The 17,108-nt window shown below is 38.7% G+C and overlaps 2 protein-coding genes across 2 annotated transcripts; one reads left to right on the plus strand and one right to left on the minus strand.

Moving 5' to 3' along the window:
- Positions 1 to 1,562: 1,562 nt before the first annotated feature.
- Positions 1,563 to 2,520, plus strand: LOC140922695 (pituitary-specific positive transcription factor 1-like). Its single transcript, XM_073372697.1, has one exon. It carries the CDS (start codon positions 1,697 to 1,699, stop codon positions 2,420 to 2,422), a length of 726 nt encoding a protein of 241 aa, XP_073228798.1. The 5' UTR covers positions 1,563 to 1,696; the 3' UTR covers positions 2,423 to 2,520.
- A 2,334-nt stretch (positions 2,521 to 4,854) lies between these two features.
- LOC140922688 (uronyl 2-sulfotransferase-like) lies at positions 4,855 to 16,475 on the minus strand. The gene is made up of 8 exons (XM_073372686.1): positions 16,140 to 16,475; positions 11,567 to 11,598; positions 11,318 to 11,458; positions 10,368 to 10,447; positions 9,844 to 9,991; positions 7,784 to 7,884; positions 6,865 to 7,022; positions 4,855 to 6,424 (listed from the first exon to the last, which is right to left on the minus strand). The coding sequence occupies exons 1-8, from the start codon at positions 16,294 to 16,296 to the stop codon at positions 6,252 to 6,254; spliced, it is 990 nt and encodes a 329-aa protein (XP_073228787.1). The 5' UTR covers positions 16,297 to 16,475; the 3' UTR covers positions 4,855 to 6,251.
- Between the last annotated feature and the right edge of the window lie 633 nt (positions 16,476 to 17,108).

Here is a 17,108-nt window from a genome sequence, read left to right on the forward strand (position 1 = left end):
AACGAAAAAGAGTCTGGAATGTTTGATAGGGAAACTGCAGTTCAAAATTGGACCTGAAATTAGTAACAAAGATTTCCCTTTTTGCCAGCTTCGTTGAAATTAAGTTGGATCAGTCTTAACGCACTTTTTCCTTACGCCTAAAAGGAAATTTCATTTTTTTTCTTTTGGTTTTCAGATACTTTAATCTATCGCAAAAGAAACTCCACGCGCTCGCGTGACTATTCTTAAACTGATACATTTCATTTTTGTGATCTGCACTAGCAAAATATCTCGTGATACTTGAAAGTCCGACAAAAGAACTACTTAGTAATTGAGTTGAGACAAGGAATTAAGTGTGACTAGAGATTAAAGATCGATGGCATTTAGGGCTTCGTTAATTTTCATGTAAGTCACACGTCAAAACACAAATTGCAACGTTTTAAAATGTTTTAAAGACTTTCTTACAATAGCATAGTTAACATTCAATAGCACGGAGTCGAAAAAAGCATTTAACGCGTTACGAACAGCTGCAGAAAGTGAATAATTCAAAAGCCAGCTCGCCTGACATTTGCGCTGCCTCCGATCTTCAGTTCACAGTAATGTATTCGGTCCATTATGATTTCTCCGCATTTAATGAGTTCAGCCGTTTATCTTTAAACATCTTCCTTTGGGAAGCATTAATATGCAAACACTTGTGTCTTTGGTTTTAAAGTTATCGTTTGACGGAGCACTAAAGATTTCATTGTCTTTAAAATCGTCCTTACGATCAGTAAAAAAATTGTCAAAAAGGAAAAACATGAAGAGCTTTCTTTGTTGAAAGTCAGTGGGACAGAAAACTTGATTTTTTTCTCAAGGATATTTGATCAAATCAAATTATTTCTACAAAGGCATCATTGTTTCAAAATTAAATCTGAGGAAATGACCGATTCAAGCGCTTAACACTTTTGCGGCGAGTAAATCCGATATTCAATCGCGGAACCTAACTGCTTATTTAGCTAACAACAGTTTACAACACCTCGAGTTATGATTTTTTAACTCAGTTTTAATGTTGTTTAACTTCCGATTGGGGGTTATAATTAACTGTGGAGAAGAATAAGCAGTATGCTAAAGTATAATCGCACTTTTAGCGAACGCGCCGCTATCATATTGGGTCATTATGTGTCATGATGTGCGATAATGGATAAACGTCCCTTCACTTCTGTGGTTTACCTGAAAACAAAACGAAATTAATTGAATGGGTTATGCGTTCACCATCCTTTCTACTTTGTATTTCAGTAAGGAGATGTATCCGACAAAAAAACATTAGGGAAATTTTATAAAGAAATTTTAAGAAGTCCTGAGGAATTTCACTCCCATTAAAAATAGCGTGAGTTTAATAATATTTTTCCACCTTGAAAACTCTGTTATCTTTTCTTCTGAACACTCTGGACTCTTTAGGTTGAAACTAGAGTTATTGTAGCTTTTAGCAAGCGCTATATCATAAAATACCCTTTATCTCATCTTTATTCAAGAGCGATAGCATAGCACTTTGAAACCTAAAATATCGGCAGTGTTTCCGACTTTCTGTCTTCCGCTCATAAGGAGCTCGCGTTGAGTTTTGTTATCTCGAATTATTGCCTGCAGCGCGAGGAGTTTGCTTTAAATGACGGTTCAGTGATTGCGCACTCTGTCTTCACTCCAACCGCGAGGCAATCAAAGGCTAACTTGAGCAGCGATCATGGCGTGTCCACCTTATCCCACAGAAGTTTCCTACGCGCCTTACCAGCCAATGCTTCGAGAGACCCCCATAACAATGATGCCTTCGCATCCAACCCCATTACCGCCTGTGTCGCACTGCAGCAAAATGGACCCTCGAGCCAACATTCATATAGCCTCTCCATTCGTTCTTAACCCTATAGCAAGCTTTGAAACCGAACCTGGGCTAGCTGCTACACATGGTTTGGGTTTTCACATCGATACGTCTAAACTGCGTGAACTGGAAGAGTTTGCAACGCAGTTTAAACTCCGGAGGATCAAGCTAGGCTTCACGCAAACAAACGTCGGAGCAGCGTTAGCCTCAGTGCACGGAACAGATTTTAGTCAAACTACTATTTGCCGTTTCGAGAATCTGCAGTTGAGTTTCAAAAATGCGTGCAAACTGAAGCCGATTCTAGCGCGTTGGCTTGAGGAAGCAGAATGCTCCGGCGGGGCGTGTGGAGATAAATTCAACGCTGAAAGGCGCAGGAAAAGACGGACGACCATTGGGCTCACTGCAAAGGAACATCTTGAAGATCATTTTCTGAAACAGCCCAAGCCATCTTCACAAGAAATTATCCGCATCGCTGAAGGATTACGTCTTGATAGAGAAGTTGTCAGGGTTTGGTTCTGTAACAGGCGACAGAGAGAAAAAAGGGTCAAAACATCGCTTAGTATTCACGGATTCTTAACCTGTAAAAATGATTGAATGGCTAACTGACTCTGAAATACTTCACTAGAAACTTGGAATTAATTGAATGAGCAAAGCGGTCTGAATTTTCAATGAAGAGAGAGATAGGTCAAAAAGTTGAGTAGTACCATATTATACAATTTAAAAAAGTAAATTGTAACATAAAACCAAATAAGTTAATTTGTGAATAAACCTTATCCCCGTAAAATAAAATGTTGACCGGAGTTATTTGAAGTCGATTGTAGTGACTGTTCAATTTTTTTTTTTTTTTTTTTTTTTTTTTAATGGCAAAATTGCGAGGAACTTTTCTAGCATGGTAATTTTGGTGACGTTTTAATGCAAGCACGTAGTTCAAAAAAACGTTATTTTCTACAATTCTTTGCATAATGCGAGAAAGAAGGCGTCTGTTAACAGACTCGAAAACAGTTATATATCATTTAACATGTTTACAATATCCAATATGCATTTAAATGAATATAAAAAGTATTTTATTTTACTGAAGACACGATGGTTAAAACAAGTTCCTTGTTACAATGTTTATCTTTGCATGTATTCAGAATAAAGAGCAAACCATATCGATATGTAGTTCGTACTAATTGCTAATTGTGAAGAAGAAATGTTACGACCAGCATTGATCTTCTTGCTCTCATTGAACGTACTAAGTAAAACATGTTACCACAGTTATACGTAATTAAACTGGCCTCTGTCAATTTTAGCACTGCCTTGGCACACTTGGTGTGTTGCTAATTTCGCTGAAGAAAACCTGATAGCTTCTCGCCGAGTTTTGCCAAAAAATTGAATTCATAAACATAAGGCGAGCGACCAAATTACCGTGATCCTGATATGTTGTACAAATACGCAGCACGAGCAGGAGTTCTAGAGTTTGCGTCTTTAGTCGACAAACACTGATTCATAGCGAGTGAAAGCAAATCTACTGCAGTAATGCAATATCTTTTGTTCAAGATGTTTCCAATAAATTTTGCAAGTTTTACACCCTAGAAACGATAACTTTGAGTGAGAAAGGGTGTGAAAAACAAGCAAGAATGTGGCTGCATGAAAAACACAAACAATCTTGAATTGTAATTTTATTGAATATTTCTTAATTTACTCAGCTCTTTTAGCGGTACAACCAATAAAGATGTGATAGGTATACATCGGTATACATGGAATCCCGTACATATTTTTTTCCCTTTTCACACCACCATAACACCAGTATAGGAAAATTTATGGCGAGTACCGTTTTAAAGAATTCAGTTCGATATTGAATTAAACACACTTTTTTGTGCAACGACTGGCAAAGCAAAAACGGAGAAAATTTTTGTCATTTCATGATTAACCTCCCTTGATGACAATATCTTAATATTTGATGCATAACTTCATAAAGTATGCGTTTCCTGTGAACCTAAGTAGCGCTATTAATCAGCCAAAATAAAACCGTAAACATCACATTATAAATTTACATGAATTTAAATGCAATTTAAGATGTCTGAATGTCACTGACAGGAGCGGTTTTAGACTCAACAGTTGTGAATCTTCTTATCTCGGCGTCGAAGAAGAAAAAGAGAAAAAAAATGAAATGGAAAGAGCACGCTTAGTTTCGACCTCGTTCCCAGGCTTTTCCTCATGGAATTTCTACCCCTCCCAGTTCCTAAAGAGATGCCTTAGCAATGAGGTTGGCCAACATCGGAAACTATCACTGATCGTGGGACCAAATTAAAGTAAAAGATTCTTATTATATGGTTGTATTCGCGAGGGGGCACTGGATGAAACGAAATCCTGTGCTCTGATTGGCTCCTCGAACAGGCAAGATGGGCCTCTCGTTCCCGCTCTTCTTTTCTGCTCTTTCACCGAACCGCGACTTCGTCTCGGTCCATAAAAACGCAAAAAAGAATTCGGCAAATATTCAGCAATTTTGACCTCAAGCTTGGTCAACAACGCATTTATACAAACAGATGCAGTTTAAGCGTTTTTTTTTGTTGTTGTTTTTTTTCAGGCAAGAACACCATCCTAGCGCATTCAGAGCATATCCCTTAAGGCTGATTTCCACTGACGCGTTTTTGGTTTCGCACGTTAACGCACGTGAATTTTAATCACGTAAATAAAATAGAGGAAAGATAAAAAGAGATTAAACGTGAAGATGAGCGAGGTTCTACTTTTACGCTTACGTGCGACCTTTCATACATTGCCTCTATTTTATTTGCGAAGGTAAATTTTACGCACGCCCTCGCCAGTGGAAATCAACCCTTACATGGCTTAATTTTCCTCTTACTTTTCGCGCTTCTGATCGCCTTGAAAAATCTTTCACAAGCTTGCTTGGCTCAGTTTAGCTTTGTGGAAAGGAACATTTAAAAAACTTTTAGTGCAATGTTGTAAAACAAAACTAACAACAACCTCAAGAATAAATAAAATTTTATTGACACATGAATCATTGATTCACTTGGCATTCCATATTCTGCAATCAATATGTGACAAGCGAGTATATGACAGTTTATCTGCTTTGTACATATGCTGTGTATATTGTATAAACACTGGAAGTAGAGATCATTCGACGAAAAATCTGTGGCGGATCCAGAGTTGTAAGTCTCGGTTTCGGTCTAGCCACAGTTAACTGAGACATCTAAACATGTAAAAGTCCAGTTTATGACGAAAAGTGGCTAGAAAACAAGTTGGAAAACACTTGCAACAGTTGAATTAAAAAAAGGAAAGATAAGTACAGACCAGAAGGAAGCAAAATCTTCCACGGCAACCACCATCACCGCTTCTGAAGAAAGTCTTCCAGTTTTGACCGTCATTTAGCCCAAAATTCCTTTCTGAATCCATACCAGAATTTAGTAGATTTTTAAATACCTCTTCTATCAATGAATAACAGGCCATCCTCAATTTCAAAGTAAAAACAAATGACTTCCGCCTATTCTAATAAATACAATATAAATTTCAAACAAATTTTCTAACATACCCACTACCATCATCTCTTTAGAGAGCTACGTTTAGTTTGGAAAAAAAACAGAATTTTATCAAACAAATAATCTGATGGGGTCGCTTAGAGTGAAATTTCGTAACTTTAAAAGAAACGTCGTAGAATTGTCAAATAGCAATCGTGTTGGTTTTGATGTGACCCACATCTGCGTCTTCAAGTTGCAACTTTGCAACTATTGAATTTATGACAAGGTTGTGGGCAATCGATTTCGGTGGAATACATCCTGTCCAGTCTGTCCATAATGGTTGGTAGGTTGAAGTAAATAAACTTCTGAAAAAACTGCATCCTTGATCGATAAATTCTACAGAGATCGATCCGACAACGTTCAGTTTGTTACTTACAGTTGGTTACGTGATTAGTATGTTAAGCATGCTATTAATCTTCGATGAGGGGGTCCTTCGTCCCTTTGCCTACCCTCTTCGCATGTCCGCCGACGTTCGCGCTCCCCGAAAAAACGGAAGGCCTGTGATCACATGTTGTTACAAATTCAACAGATTTTTGTTGTTATAACTAGCGAAACATATCTTGTAATTTTGAACAACCTAGTCAACTTTTTTAGAAATCTTGATTTGATTACTGAAACCCAGAAAGAACCGATCAGGGAAAAGGGAAATGCTGCTGTAATTGTAATCACTCAAATACAAGTTCGCAAGACTCTGATACTCCGGCTAAATACAAATAGAAAATCATACGACGAATGAAAGTTGCCACAAGAAAAAGAGCGCAAATTCAATTTGGCATAATGACTACCTGTTTTTACAGCGAGATGCATTTGAAGTCAATTTTTAAATTAAAATTTCATAATACATGAGCTTAGAAGATGTCAGTAGCGTGTAATTGAGAAAATCTCCATCACTGCGCCGGACGTCATTAAGAGGAAGCTGATTTAAGCTCAGCTTTTATTTTGCGAAATCTAGCCTTAACAAAGTTATAAAAGTCGTACTCTAATTCAAGTTTTTTCATCATAATTTTCTCTACTTTCGCAGAAGGTCCTTTCTTATTCAGTGTTTTTGTTGTTGTTATTTTATCTTGAAGCGCCTCCCCTGCAAAAAAAGACAAAAAAATACTCTAAGAAAACAAGTATTTTAATAAAGGAGTTTTTCCATTAGTTTTCAACGTGTGAAATAATTTTGAAATTGCAGGAAATCTGGAAATAGTTTTGTAGAACAGAAAAGCGTCAAAAAAGAGATAGAAACTACAAATGATTAGAAATGTTGGTTAGGATGAAAGAGATTGACATGGCTACGAATTACCAAAATGATAAGGCTTATTTTTTCAAGTCACAGAAACAGTGGCGTGACTCCTTCAAAAACATCAAATAATATTTATGTCGGCTATCGATAAAATAAAACCCTTGTTAATCTGCGTATTTTTAAGACTTCCGAATTGAAGCGAAGCTATGTGATACAGCTGGCTCCTTTGTAAAGGGGTAGGGAACAATGGCCATACAAATTGAAAAAAAACACACACACACACATCTAACCTGGAGCTTTGTAAACGTTCAAAACACCTTTGAAAAATTCTGGAAGAAGTGCCTCAAGAGCAAATAGAAAATCTTCTAACTCCTCTGTGACACCAACAAGCAAATAATTTCTAATGACATTTATTTTGGCTTGTCTCACAGCTACTTCTGAAGGATTCCTGAAAAGGAAAAAACATAAATGCTTGGAACGTCGACAGCATGATCCTGGCGAAACTGGAAGCGGTCAAGGGAGCAGCAAAAGGCCGGGGGGGGGGGGGGGAGCAGGAGGTTTTGGGCGAGAAAGGTGCCAGAGGGAGGAACAGGGAAGTATCCTTTTGCATAGTCAATAATACATTAAAAACCCACAAGTAAGAACCTGGCTGGTTTTCAAGAACTTGTTAGGCATAAATTTGCCAGTTAGCCCCCTTTATGCAAGAACCTGTTTAGCCTAAAATTTGAAACAGGTTCTTATTTTGTAAAATCTTTTAAAAATTAGGCAAAGTCAACATTCAGGATCCTCTTTGGAGACAAAGGTGTCTTATCACTCCAACTGCAAGTCTGCAATGTATTGGTATGCACATTTTATACAAAAGGAATAAGCTGAAGACCACTGAATACTCTCAGCTACAATGTATTTTTTCCTCCAGAAAATAAGAACCCATTTATCTATTTACTAAGAACCTAAATAGCCTAAATTTGGGCTTATTACCATTTATGTAAATTGGGAAAAAGCAGGTTACACTCGCGGGTTTTTATTGTGCACCTTGCTGTTTTGCATATCTTATAATACACCCCGATTTTTAGGAGCATCGCCTGCAGGCAGAATAAGCCATTTGTAAAGCATACTTTATCCAAGCCTTATCAAAAAATTATAACTTTCGCAAGTCAAAACTTATTTCAAAAATGATTCATAATATAAATAACCAATTTACATCCTTACCGGCAGTAAGATTCTTGTCCACAAAAAAATGGAACAATGTAGAATATTTTCGCAGGATCCACGCATTCTGACATATTATTTAGGACGCACTCATCAAATGTCTATAACAAGGCAACATCACCAAAAAGTTAAACGAAAACAAAACTTCTGGGCCCAGTTGTTCGAAAGCTGTGGATAACTCTATCCACCACATAAATACCTATATGGTGGGTAGCGCTATCCAACGTTTCAAAAAAAGGGGCCTGGAAAGTTTCGAGTAAAAAACAACTCCGGAATACGGAGCCGCCATTTTGGATCATGCGTTACGATCATTCCATCCAATGTCACCCGGTAAGTCCAGTTGGTACAAAGTGTGCATTCTGGCAAAAATAGTTTTTCCTCTGGTGTCAACAAAGTGTAACTTTCCGGCCACTTGAGCTACCTGACGACGCCATTTGTGGGCTGACTCGTCCTTAGTCGTCTTCGCGTAACGCGCGCGGCGGGAGCAGGGGGTGATAAGAAGGGAAAAGGGAAGAAGACTCTCTCCCTCGCTTTTTTCCTTCCCATCACACCCCTCGCGTCACTAAGGAGAGACTGATAGCGAGACGACTGGGGACGAGTCAGATTTGTGAGTTAAATTTGTTATTAGTTCTCTCCCTTGCTCCGAGAGGTTTTTATCCGGGCACTCCGGTTTTCCCCTTTTCCACAAAAACAAACACTCCTAAAGTCTAATTTGATCTGGAACTCACGGACACGTTTGTACGAACTCCCGGGAAAAAAGTGCCAAATTGTGTGGTGCACGTCTCTTTCATTCTTCTGACAGGTCATTGTTATATCGATAGGTGTTACACTAAGTTAAACAGTATTTCTTGGATCTAAAACTATATTTTGGACAGTGATCAGCAGAGGGCTAAGTGACTCCCTCGGTTTATTGATCTTTTCCGCAGTTACCTGTACTCTGACCTTGGAATTGAGACCATAAAAAAATAGAGTAAAGGTGTTGTTAATATCGTTTGTCTTCCTCAGCGTGATTTATTTAAAATGGAACTTAAGCAACGGCGACGGCGACGGCAACGAGGACGGCAAAAAAGAAATAGGTTTAGATTGGCAAAACAACAGCTTGGCACGTGCTTCACGCTTTCTTGTACATTTCTTCGCCGTCGTTGTACGTCTACGACGTGAAACTTCCTAATTTGGAGGACGGCAACACATGACAACGATTTTCTTTTTCTTTTGTAAAGTTAGATATAATCCTTTAGAATTCAACTCCTGAAAAAATCACCAAGCTATGACAAACTAGAAGAGTTTGAATAAGAGCGATGAAATTTGAAACAGCGCAAATCCTATAGTTTTGGGTGAAGTTTTCGCTCGTCGTCCTTGCTTAAGGTCCCTAATTTGAGGTAATAGATGTTGTGGACAAAAAAGTCTTGCCAGAGATAAGTCATCCTAGCTGATGGACATGTTGTTCTTACATCTTAGACCTGCCCTTTTTAAAACAGCTTTCCCGGTCCTCTCTGGGGGGAGAGAGAAAATTCAGAAAAAGGGCGGGGGTGGAACAAGACACTTGCTAGATATATAGACACCCAAAATGGGAGGATAAAGTGGTCGCTTACGAGAACCACAGGACTCTCTTTCAGAAGAGATCCGAACAAATCTACATTGGAAGAGAATTAATTGCATGCAATTTCTAACGAACGATGTTTCTAAGAAGACCAGTATGGTAAATACAGCCAAAATAGATATCGAACCATACCCAAAGTGGTCACGGTCGCTTACACGAAGTGGTCGTTTACGATAGGTTTCAACTGTGGTGGATTTGACTTGGGGAAACTTTGGTCGCATATTTGAGGTGGTCGCTTAAAAAAGGTGGTCGCATAAGGAGGTTAGACTGTATGTATTTATTTTACTCAGAATTCTTAGGGGGGTGAGGCGGGGCGGCCCCTAAGACCGCCACAAAAATCAGCCGATGCTTCTGAGCGAAAAAACCGCCACAGAACACGGGGCAGCGTGACTTTTTGATACAACCACTCGTTGTGCAACGTTATGAGATATAGCTTGGATATATTCCAAACAAGCCCTACCTGATTTTTTTCTTTATCTGTTCCTTTGAAATTCCATGTTCTATGGCCCTCCCTATAATCTCCAAATCTGCGGAAGTAATATCCAGAAACGAGCCGTGCGAGGGGATCGCGTATAAGATTGATGTAGATAGGCTGAAGAGAGCCAAATCTGAACAGAAACAAACAGGAAATGCTTTAAAAAAGAAACTTAAAATTAAAAATTCTGTCCGTCACAGTTTCCGTGAAATAGACACCAAGGTACAAAGGTGCTCCAGGGGGAGCATGCCCCTGGATCCCACCTAGCAATTTGCGCTTTCGGAGCTCTTTTAGGAAATCGGTCAGTATTTATCCTGGGTTCGCCTGAAACAACCTACAGTGCAGCCTCGAATTTGGGGGACAGATATTCGAACGGGCTTAGAAAAGGGAGGCTTATGATTTTAGAATTTTGCGGTACTTTCCAGTACTTTCATCACTTGGATAATACTCTCTGTATCCTCAGAAAGTATTGGGAATGTGCGATTTTCTTCACAAGAAACTTGTTTTACCTTTTAAAATCAACATAATGTAAATGGTGATGGTAAATGAATGGTGCTTGTAGTTGGTCTATGAAGTCCACAAATTCCACCTGAATATGAATAATGAAATTCATTTTAGTTCAAACTAATTTTACAAATTAATGAAGTACGTAAGTTACGTTTAAGCTTTCTACCGCCAAACTCTGCTACTGCCCGGCCTGCTTATTATTCTCAAATTCATCTATGAAATCAAGTTTTATACGGCTCAACCAGCTTTCAAGGGCGTTTTCCTACAGAGGTTCCATGACAAAAGGCTTTAAATATAGTATTTCTTTCGCTTTCGGAAATTGTTCATCACAGAGCAATGATGCACGTGTCCTGGCTAGTAAGGGTGCTTTTGGTACCTGTCCTGGCAGGGGGCTCGATTCTTGGATGGCCATTTTGTTTTACTACTGACAATTTTTTCTCTCTTGGCTTCTTCTGCCTTTATTCCTACTCCTAGCCCTTAACCTGAGCTTTGCGGGGATCTTGCGATACAAGTACCTATACAACTATCCTCTTCCCGCCTATTTTCTTTACCTTTGGTCTCTGGGGATTTCATAATACAAGCAGGGAATTCAATGAACCAATCAGAGTTCATAACAAATACATGTAGCCCGTTCCGACAAAGCGCGGGAAATCGCGCGCGAAAGAGTCATGTTTGGTTTAAGTCTCACTTATAATTACATTGCGAACAAAAGTTTCTTTACGGTATGGTTTTTTTTATCGTTTGCGTCGCTGCTGAAATTCGCGTGCTGTTGGCTTGTTTCATTCTCTCTTGCTTGTTTACATCCCCAGGAGAGTAAACAAGCCAACTAAGCGAATGTCAGCGACGCAAATGACTCGTAAATAAAAAAATCCATGCCGGAAAGAAACCCCTGCTAACAAGCTTACATTATTAATAAAAAATTGAAAACACTGAGCTATAATTGTCTAGTTACCTGTTCTCGAAGGCCGATTCGGAGAAGCTGATTCCTCGTTGAACCAATAACTTTAAATTTATTTTGTTCTGCTAACGTTACCATTAACTGTATCATTGTGCGACTCCCACATTTTCCAACTCGATTGTAAATTATCCTTTTCTGTGCAATAAAAGAAAGAAATGAAAGATTGTATTTACAAAATAAAAAAAATACTGTAGTATCAAAATGTACTGATGTCAATTGATATTTATCAAACTAAGTACATACCAATTTCACCGTTGAGGCCATCGGCACAAAATCTAAAAATAAATATCAGACATATTCCCATGAATTCATCAGTCTTGCTTGCAACAGATAAAATCTCGGGACTTGCCAATTTATTTTCTTTTTTCCTATTGCTACGCCGCTCGTGGCTTCGGCCTATGGCCGAAGATGTGTCGGCCTTCGGCCAACACCGAAAATTCCCGCTGCACGCTAGAAAACCCTCTGGTACCCAGGGTATATTGTAATGTATTCCCTTAGTCCCCACGACTAAGATACATATGAACTCGAGGTGCTTCGTTTCGTTTCTCTATTTTTCAATTGGTTGAGTTAGATAAAGTGAATTTTCAAGTAAATTCACAGTAAGACGATTCATAAGTTAATTTTTGAGCGAGATGGCGTCAGAACAGGTCAATATAAATGTATGATGAAAAATTACACGGCGGACCACCTTAACGAAAATAGATTGCAATTTTAAAAAAGAATCTAATATTTACCCCTGAAAAGTTTCGTTTAGCCCAGTTAATGGTCGCAGAGCGGAGGTATGTGTTAGTGATAATCTTACTTATTTTTAAGGGCAGCGTTTTTAGTGGATTTATTAAAAACATAGACCAAGTACAGCCGGTACTAGGGACTTTAAGATACCACGACGGCGACGAAAACGAGAACGACAAAACAGCAGCTCTGCACGTGCATCTCGCTTTTTGGCACATTTCTTTACGGCCCTGCGCCATTACGACGGGAAAATGCTTAATTTCACATTTTATGGAGGACATAAAAAAGCGACGGCTAAATTTTCTTTCTCTCTCTGAACTTGAATATGATTCTTAGCAATTCGGCTCAAAAAGAGTTCGCTTGCATTTGACAAGGTACACGAGATCGAGTAATCACGATAGAGATTGAAACAACGCAAATTCACTTTTTAAGCGATGTTTTCGTGGCCATCGCCGTCGTGGTATCTCAAACTCCTTATTGATCGCGCTGACGGCGGATTGATGAACAACATTAAAGCTATGCAAAACTTCAGAAATACATGTTTATTTTTCTAATTGTTTTTCCTTTGCATGGAAAACGACTGGGTGACAGAAGTTCGTGCAGGTATTGCACAATTTGTCCAACAAACTGTTTATCAATGTTAACATTTGGACGGTGCATTACTAAAGTTAACTTTTATTACTTTTTTTAATTGTTGTTTTTTTTTTTCGCTGAATATGCCAGTCGGGTCTCCTGGCTAAGAGACGTCCGTCAGTTATAGGTCAGAAAGGTGGTACACTCATACTTAGATAGAGCTTTCAAGTAGCCTTAAAGTGCCTATCAGAATCTTTTCATCACTGTCATTTTATTTACCTTCATGACGGTTAAAATAAACCTCACGTGTGCAATTGGTTAAACACTTTTACCAAAGATGTTGTAAATGTTGTAAGACCAAACTAAATGTTACACTGAAGCAAATAAATGTAGGCAACATAGCCATGTATGAAATAACTTAGACACTGGGAGAGTATCGACACAATTACTAATAGACATAATGTAGCAGTGCCAAAACAGTGAAAAAAAAAATAGTTAACTCCATTACTTTCCTCGTCCGTCTACTAATTTGAAACCGTTTTTTCAGTTAGTTTAGTACGAAAATTTTCGGTAAATAGGTTAAGCTGAGTAAACGCTTAACACAGCAAACAGACCACTTTTTGATTACTTTCAGTAAACTTATATAGAGGTGCAAAAAAAATGATTGACCATTTTTCGATGAGAATATAGAGTTGTTAGGCGTTTAGACTAGTCAAAGTAGCCAGGGAGTATCAGGGGTTTGGCGAGGATAACGAGAAAGTCAAAAAAGATTCCTTTCTACGCAAAATTCCTTTATTGGGCGGGTACTTTTTGCCGTCTTCTACGTAAAAAAATTCCTAATTTCACGTTCCATTTATGGACATATAGGACATACAAAACAAAACTGTTTTTCGCTGAACTTAAATACAACGTCCTGAGAGCTTCATCTGCGAAAAAAAATTAGCCAAAATTTGACAAATTAAACGAGGTGGGATGATAGCGATGAAGTTGGAAATAGCGCGAAATCACTTTTTACGTTTTCGCTATCTTCTCCGTCGTGGTAGCTTTAACTCCCTATTCGTTAATCACGACAGCGCAAATTGACTTCCACTCTACCGCTGTTCAACAAAAAAGGAACAATCTCAATAAAAGAAGATTGCTTGTCCCATACGAATTTTAAAAACTGCTTTTTCTCCTTAGCAATTAACGTCCAAATCGAATTGCAGAAACTGATGCATAATCTGATAAAGTCATATAGTTTCTAAAGGAATCTGATTATGAAGCCCAAGTCTTTGTCAGATTCTTTTGTTAGCCTTTTTAGATTTCACCGAGCACAACATTCAAGTCATTCAATAGCATTCCTATCACTTTGTCTCACTGCCCAAACGATTGTGTACGGATCAGCGTATTCAAAGAAGTTGTTAGGTTGTAAGGGCCCGGAGTTGTGAGTTTTAAGTTGCGAGTTGCGACAAGCGAGTGCATAAAGGTAGGGCAAAACAGCCAACAAAAACCATGCAACCTATCTTGCAACATTGCTGAAGAACGAGTTGAATAGCGATGTTGTGCGTTTACCATCCACAGAAAACCTGTCATTCTGTTACTAACGTAAATAACGGCCTTTTCCTTTATAGCTCTTAAATTACTTAATTTAAAATAGGTAGACTGCATCTCATCAACATTCCGATTACAAAACAAAAGAAAGTAGTAGTGAGACGCAACTTTTAATTACAACTTGCGACTCGCAACCCAACAACTCGCATTCTAATCACACCTATTATTGAATGTGCTACAACACCGGTGCACGGCGTTATTTTCATCCTCGACGTTTTCCGCTTCCTGACGATTGCGCTTTATGAACTATAGTATTCTTAAAGAATTTTAAAGGAAAAAAGGAAGTCTGGGAGAAATGCGCGCCGCAGAAAACCCATTGAAAAGTCTACAGAGGGTTTTCAATTCGAAAAGTACATCCCATTAAGAAAATTGTCCGGCTGTATTTACTCAAGGCTCATACCTTGTCTAAGCAACAAATCAATTAATCTAACAAGGCAACGAAAAAATACAAGGGGATGTATTTTTTAGATTATTTTCTCTTTTATAAGCAAGAGAATAAACGTCGTAATAACAGTACAGACTAACTCCGCTTTTCGATAAAAATTGCCTGACGACCACCTGATTTATGACGTTTCCCAATTTTACGATTAAAGGTTAATTTTCACTCTGTGAGAGTAAACTCAGATCTTAAAAATTAATTGTAATTTTTTAAATGTAAAACATGATGTCCATTCCTTTAAAAATGTTTAAAACTTGCAACAGGATCTACCGAGAGGATACAACAACTGAAAAGAGTTTTATCAAAACGCCAAACTGCAGCTAGAAAAATTTGTTACGGTCAGACTGACGGTCAAAACTTTTTCAGTTTCCACGACTAGCGGCTAACTTAACAATTGAGGCATAAATTTATGAAACGCAAATATTGAAAATTTAAATGTTAATTAAACTTTACTATTTCAGGACAAAGCTGTTTAATTCTCATATGGTTTCTACTATCAAAACCCAAAAATAGAAATTAAAGGAAGAACATATATTATCAAGCCTGTCGTGGGATTTTAAATTTTGAGTCAGAAAAGGTCTTTGACGTAGAGATAAAGTGAAATTCCCTCCACCCATTTGAAAGTATACAAAGCCAATCGCCGTTTCCCCTCGCTCCGCTCTTCGCGGCCAAGTGCTTTCACGGAGAGATACTCTCAGTCTCTTTATCTCCCTCGGAACTTCCCAAGAGTTGAGGAGCGAGGAGAGACCGGGACTGGCGGTATTCGCAGACTAGTATAAGACTGTAGCCAGTAATGAAGATTTCGGCCGGCTCTTGGAAAATCCGAAATACAGGTTCAAATTAATCAATTTTCAAGAAGGATTTTTGTTTGTTGTTAGCAAAAGCATTGCGTCAAGAATTATTTGTCCTCTTTGGAGGTTCAAATAGTAGTGGCTCACTATTAGAAAATTCTTGTCACTCTACTACGTCCCTTGTTTCGTGCAAAAAAGTCGAGAATGTTCAAGGCGACAGATTAAGCGGTCATGTTATCTGTAATCTAACCACCGTTTCCTAACAGAATAACCGGGCTTTGGGTTCAGTCAACATAAGAGATTGAGAAAGACAAAACTGAGGAACTGATAAGAACGTGCTACAGCAAACAGATGAGAAGAGAGTTCTCATTTTAAGAGCGCGCAGCAGGACAACAAAATAAAATATCAAATTAACCGGAAATGCAACTTCTTCTAGCCTGGTGCGTGACGAGTGAAGTTTAAGACTTCTTGTTCGTGATTTACCAACAAATATACGCCTCTGTCGGCGGTGGAATAAAGTTAAAATCCTTCGTACTGCAAACGACTACGCATCTTGCAGTCTTTGAATTTCTCGTTCATACTACAACCGGAGTGCGCGTATATCAGCCTCTATCAACTAACTCGACTCTAACCCTGACGTAACGTTATACATTTGGAAAACGCAAATTCCCACCAAATTGTGCAGACTTACCTTGCCAGCTGTGTATTTGATAAAAATACTTTTCTTCGGTGCCTGTAACCTCTTTGATCAGAGGGACTCGGAGTTGAACTTGGTATGACACAAAATACAGAGCTGATGCTAAGATAATTACACTGAACAATAGTATGAGAAATTTCAATCTCTGCATTGTCTGTATGCTTTGTAGCGATAAGGAATGCCCGTTATTCCTGTGAGCGTGAGATGTAGCGCCCGCAAATGGTCGTTCGGTTCCAGGGTAGGGAAATGAAAGCGACAACAATCAAGTCATCGTTCATACGTTGAATGAAATTGATTCATGAAGTAGGTTCACATGCCAAAGTTTGTAATTAGAGCACGTCATCTCGTGATACCGCTGTACACCATTTACTGCAGTAGAGTAATCTGAGAGATTTTCTCGCCTTTGGAGCACAGGTCACCCAATTTATCATCCTTCGATATCGTAGGCCTTATCATTTATCTGCGTTTTAGCCCTATTTCTATTGATTTGAACGACATATGGTCCCTCGAGTTGTAAACCAGCTTTCATACCCTGTGACAGGAGCCCATCTAGTCTGTATGGAGGCTCCGGGTGATGAGCTCCTGCCTGTGATTATTGCCCCGTGTAAGGGACTCCGAATTCCAGAATCCGGGACATTTTTGTTTCCAGTGACAAATCTGACAAATCGGGTGAATCCAGGGGACCGTTTCTCGAAAGTCCCCGGTAACTTTACGGGCCCGAAATCAAATAATCAAATCGAAATATAAAGAACAAGAGCGCGGGTCCTGGCTAGCAAACTACTCCATTTTGTTTCATTAACTGATGGTTTTATTATGTTAGATGCAAAACTATTGAATCCTCGATCTTTAATGTAAACGGCAACAGCTTACCGGGCCCGTTAATTATCGGAACTTTCGAGAAACGGGCCCCAGTACATGGAATACGGATACCGTAAAATTGCAAAATAAGCCCCTCCATGTATG

This window comes from Porites lutea, chromosome 1 (assembly GCF_958299795.1).
Source record: "Porites lutea chromosome 1, jaPorLute2.1, whole genome shotgun sequence".
In the NCBI taxonomy this organism is placed as follows: Eukaryota; Metazoa; Cnidaria; class Anthozoa; order Scleractinia; family Poritidae; genus Porites; species Porites lutea.

Coding starts and splice junctions, on each gene's coding strand:
- LOC140922688 (XM_073372686.1), bottom strand. CDS start 16,296: ATGCAGAGATTGAAATTTCTCATACTATTGTTCAGTGTAATTATCTTA. Junction 9,992..10,367: donor CATTATGTTGATTTTAAAAG/GTAAAACAAGTT, acceptor GTTTCTGTTCAG/ATTTGGCTCTCTTCAGCCTA. Junction 7,885..9,843: donor CAGATAAAGAAAAAAATCAG/GTAGGGCTTGTT, acceptor GCCTTGTTATAG/ACATTTGATGAGTGCGTCCT.
- LOC140922695 (XM_073372697.1), top strand. CDS start 1,697: ATGGCGTGTCCACCTTATCCCACAGAAGTTTCCTACGCGCCTTACCAG.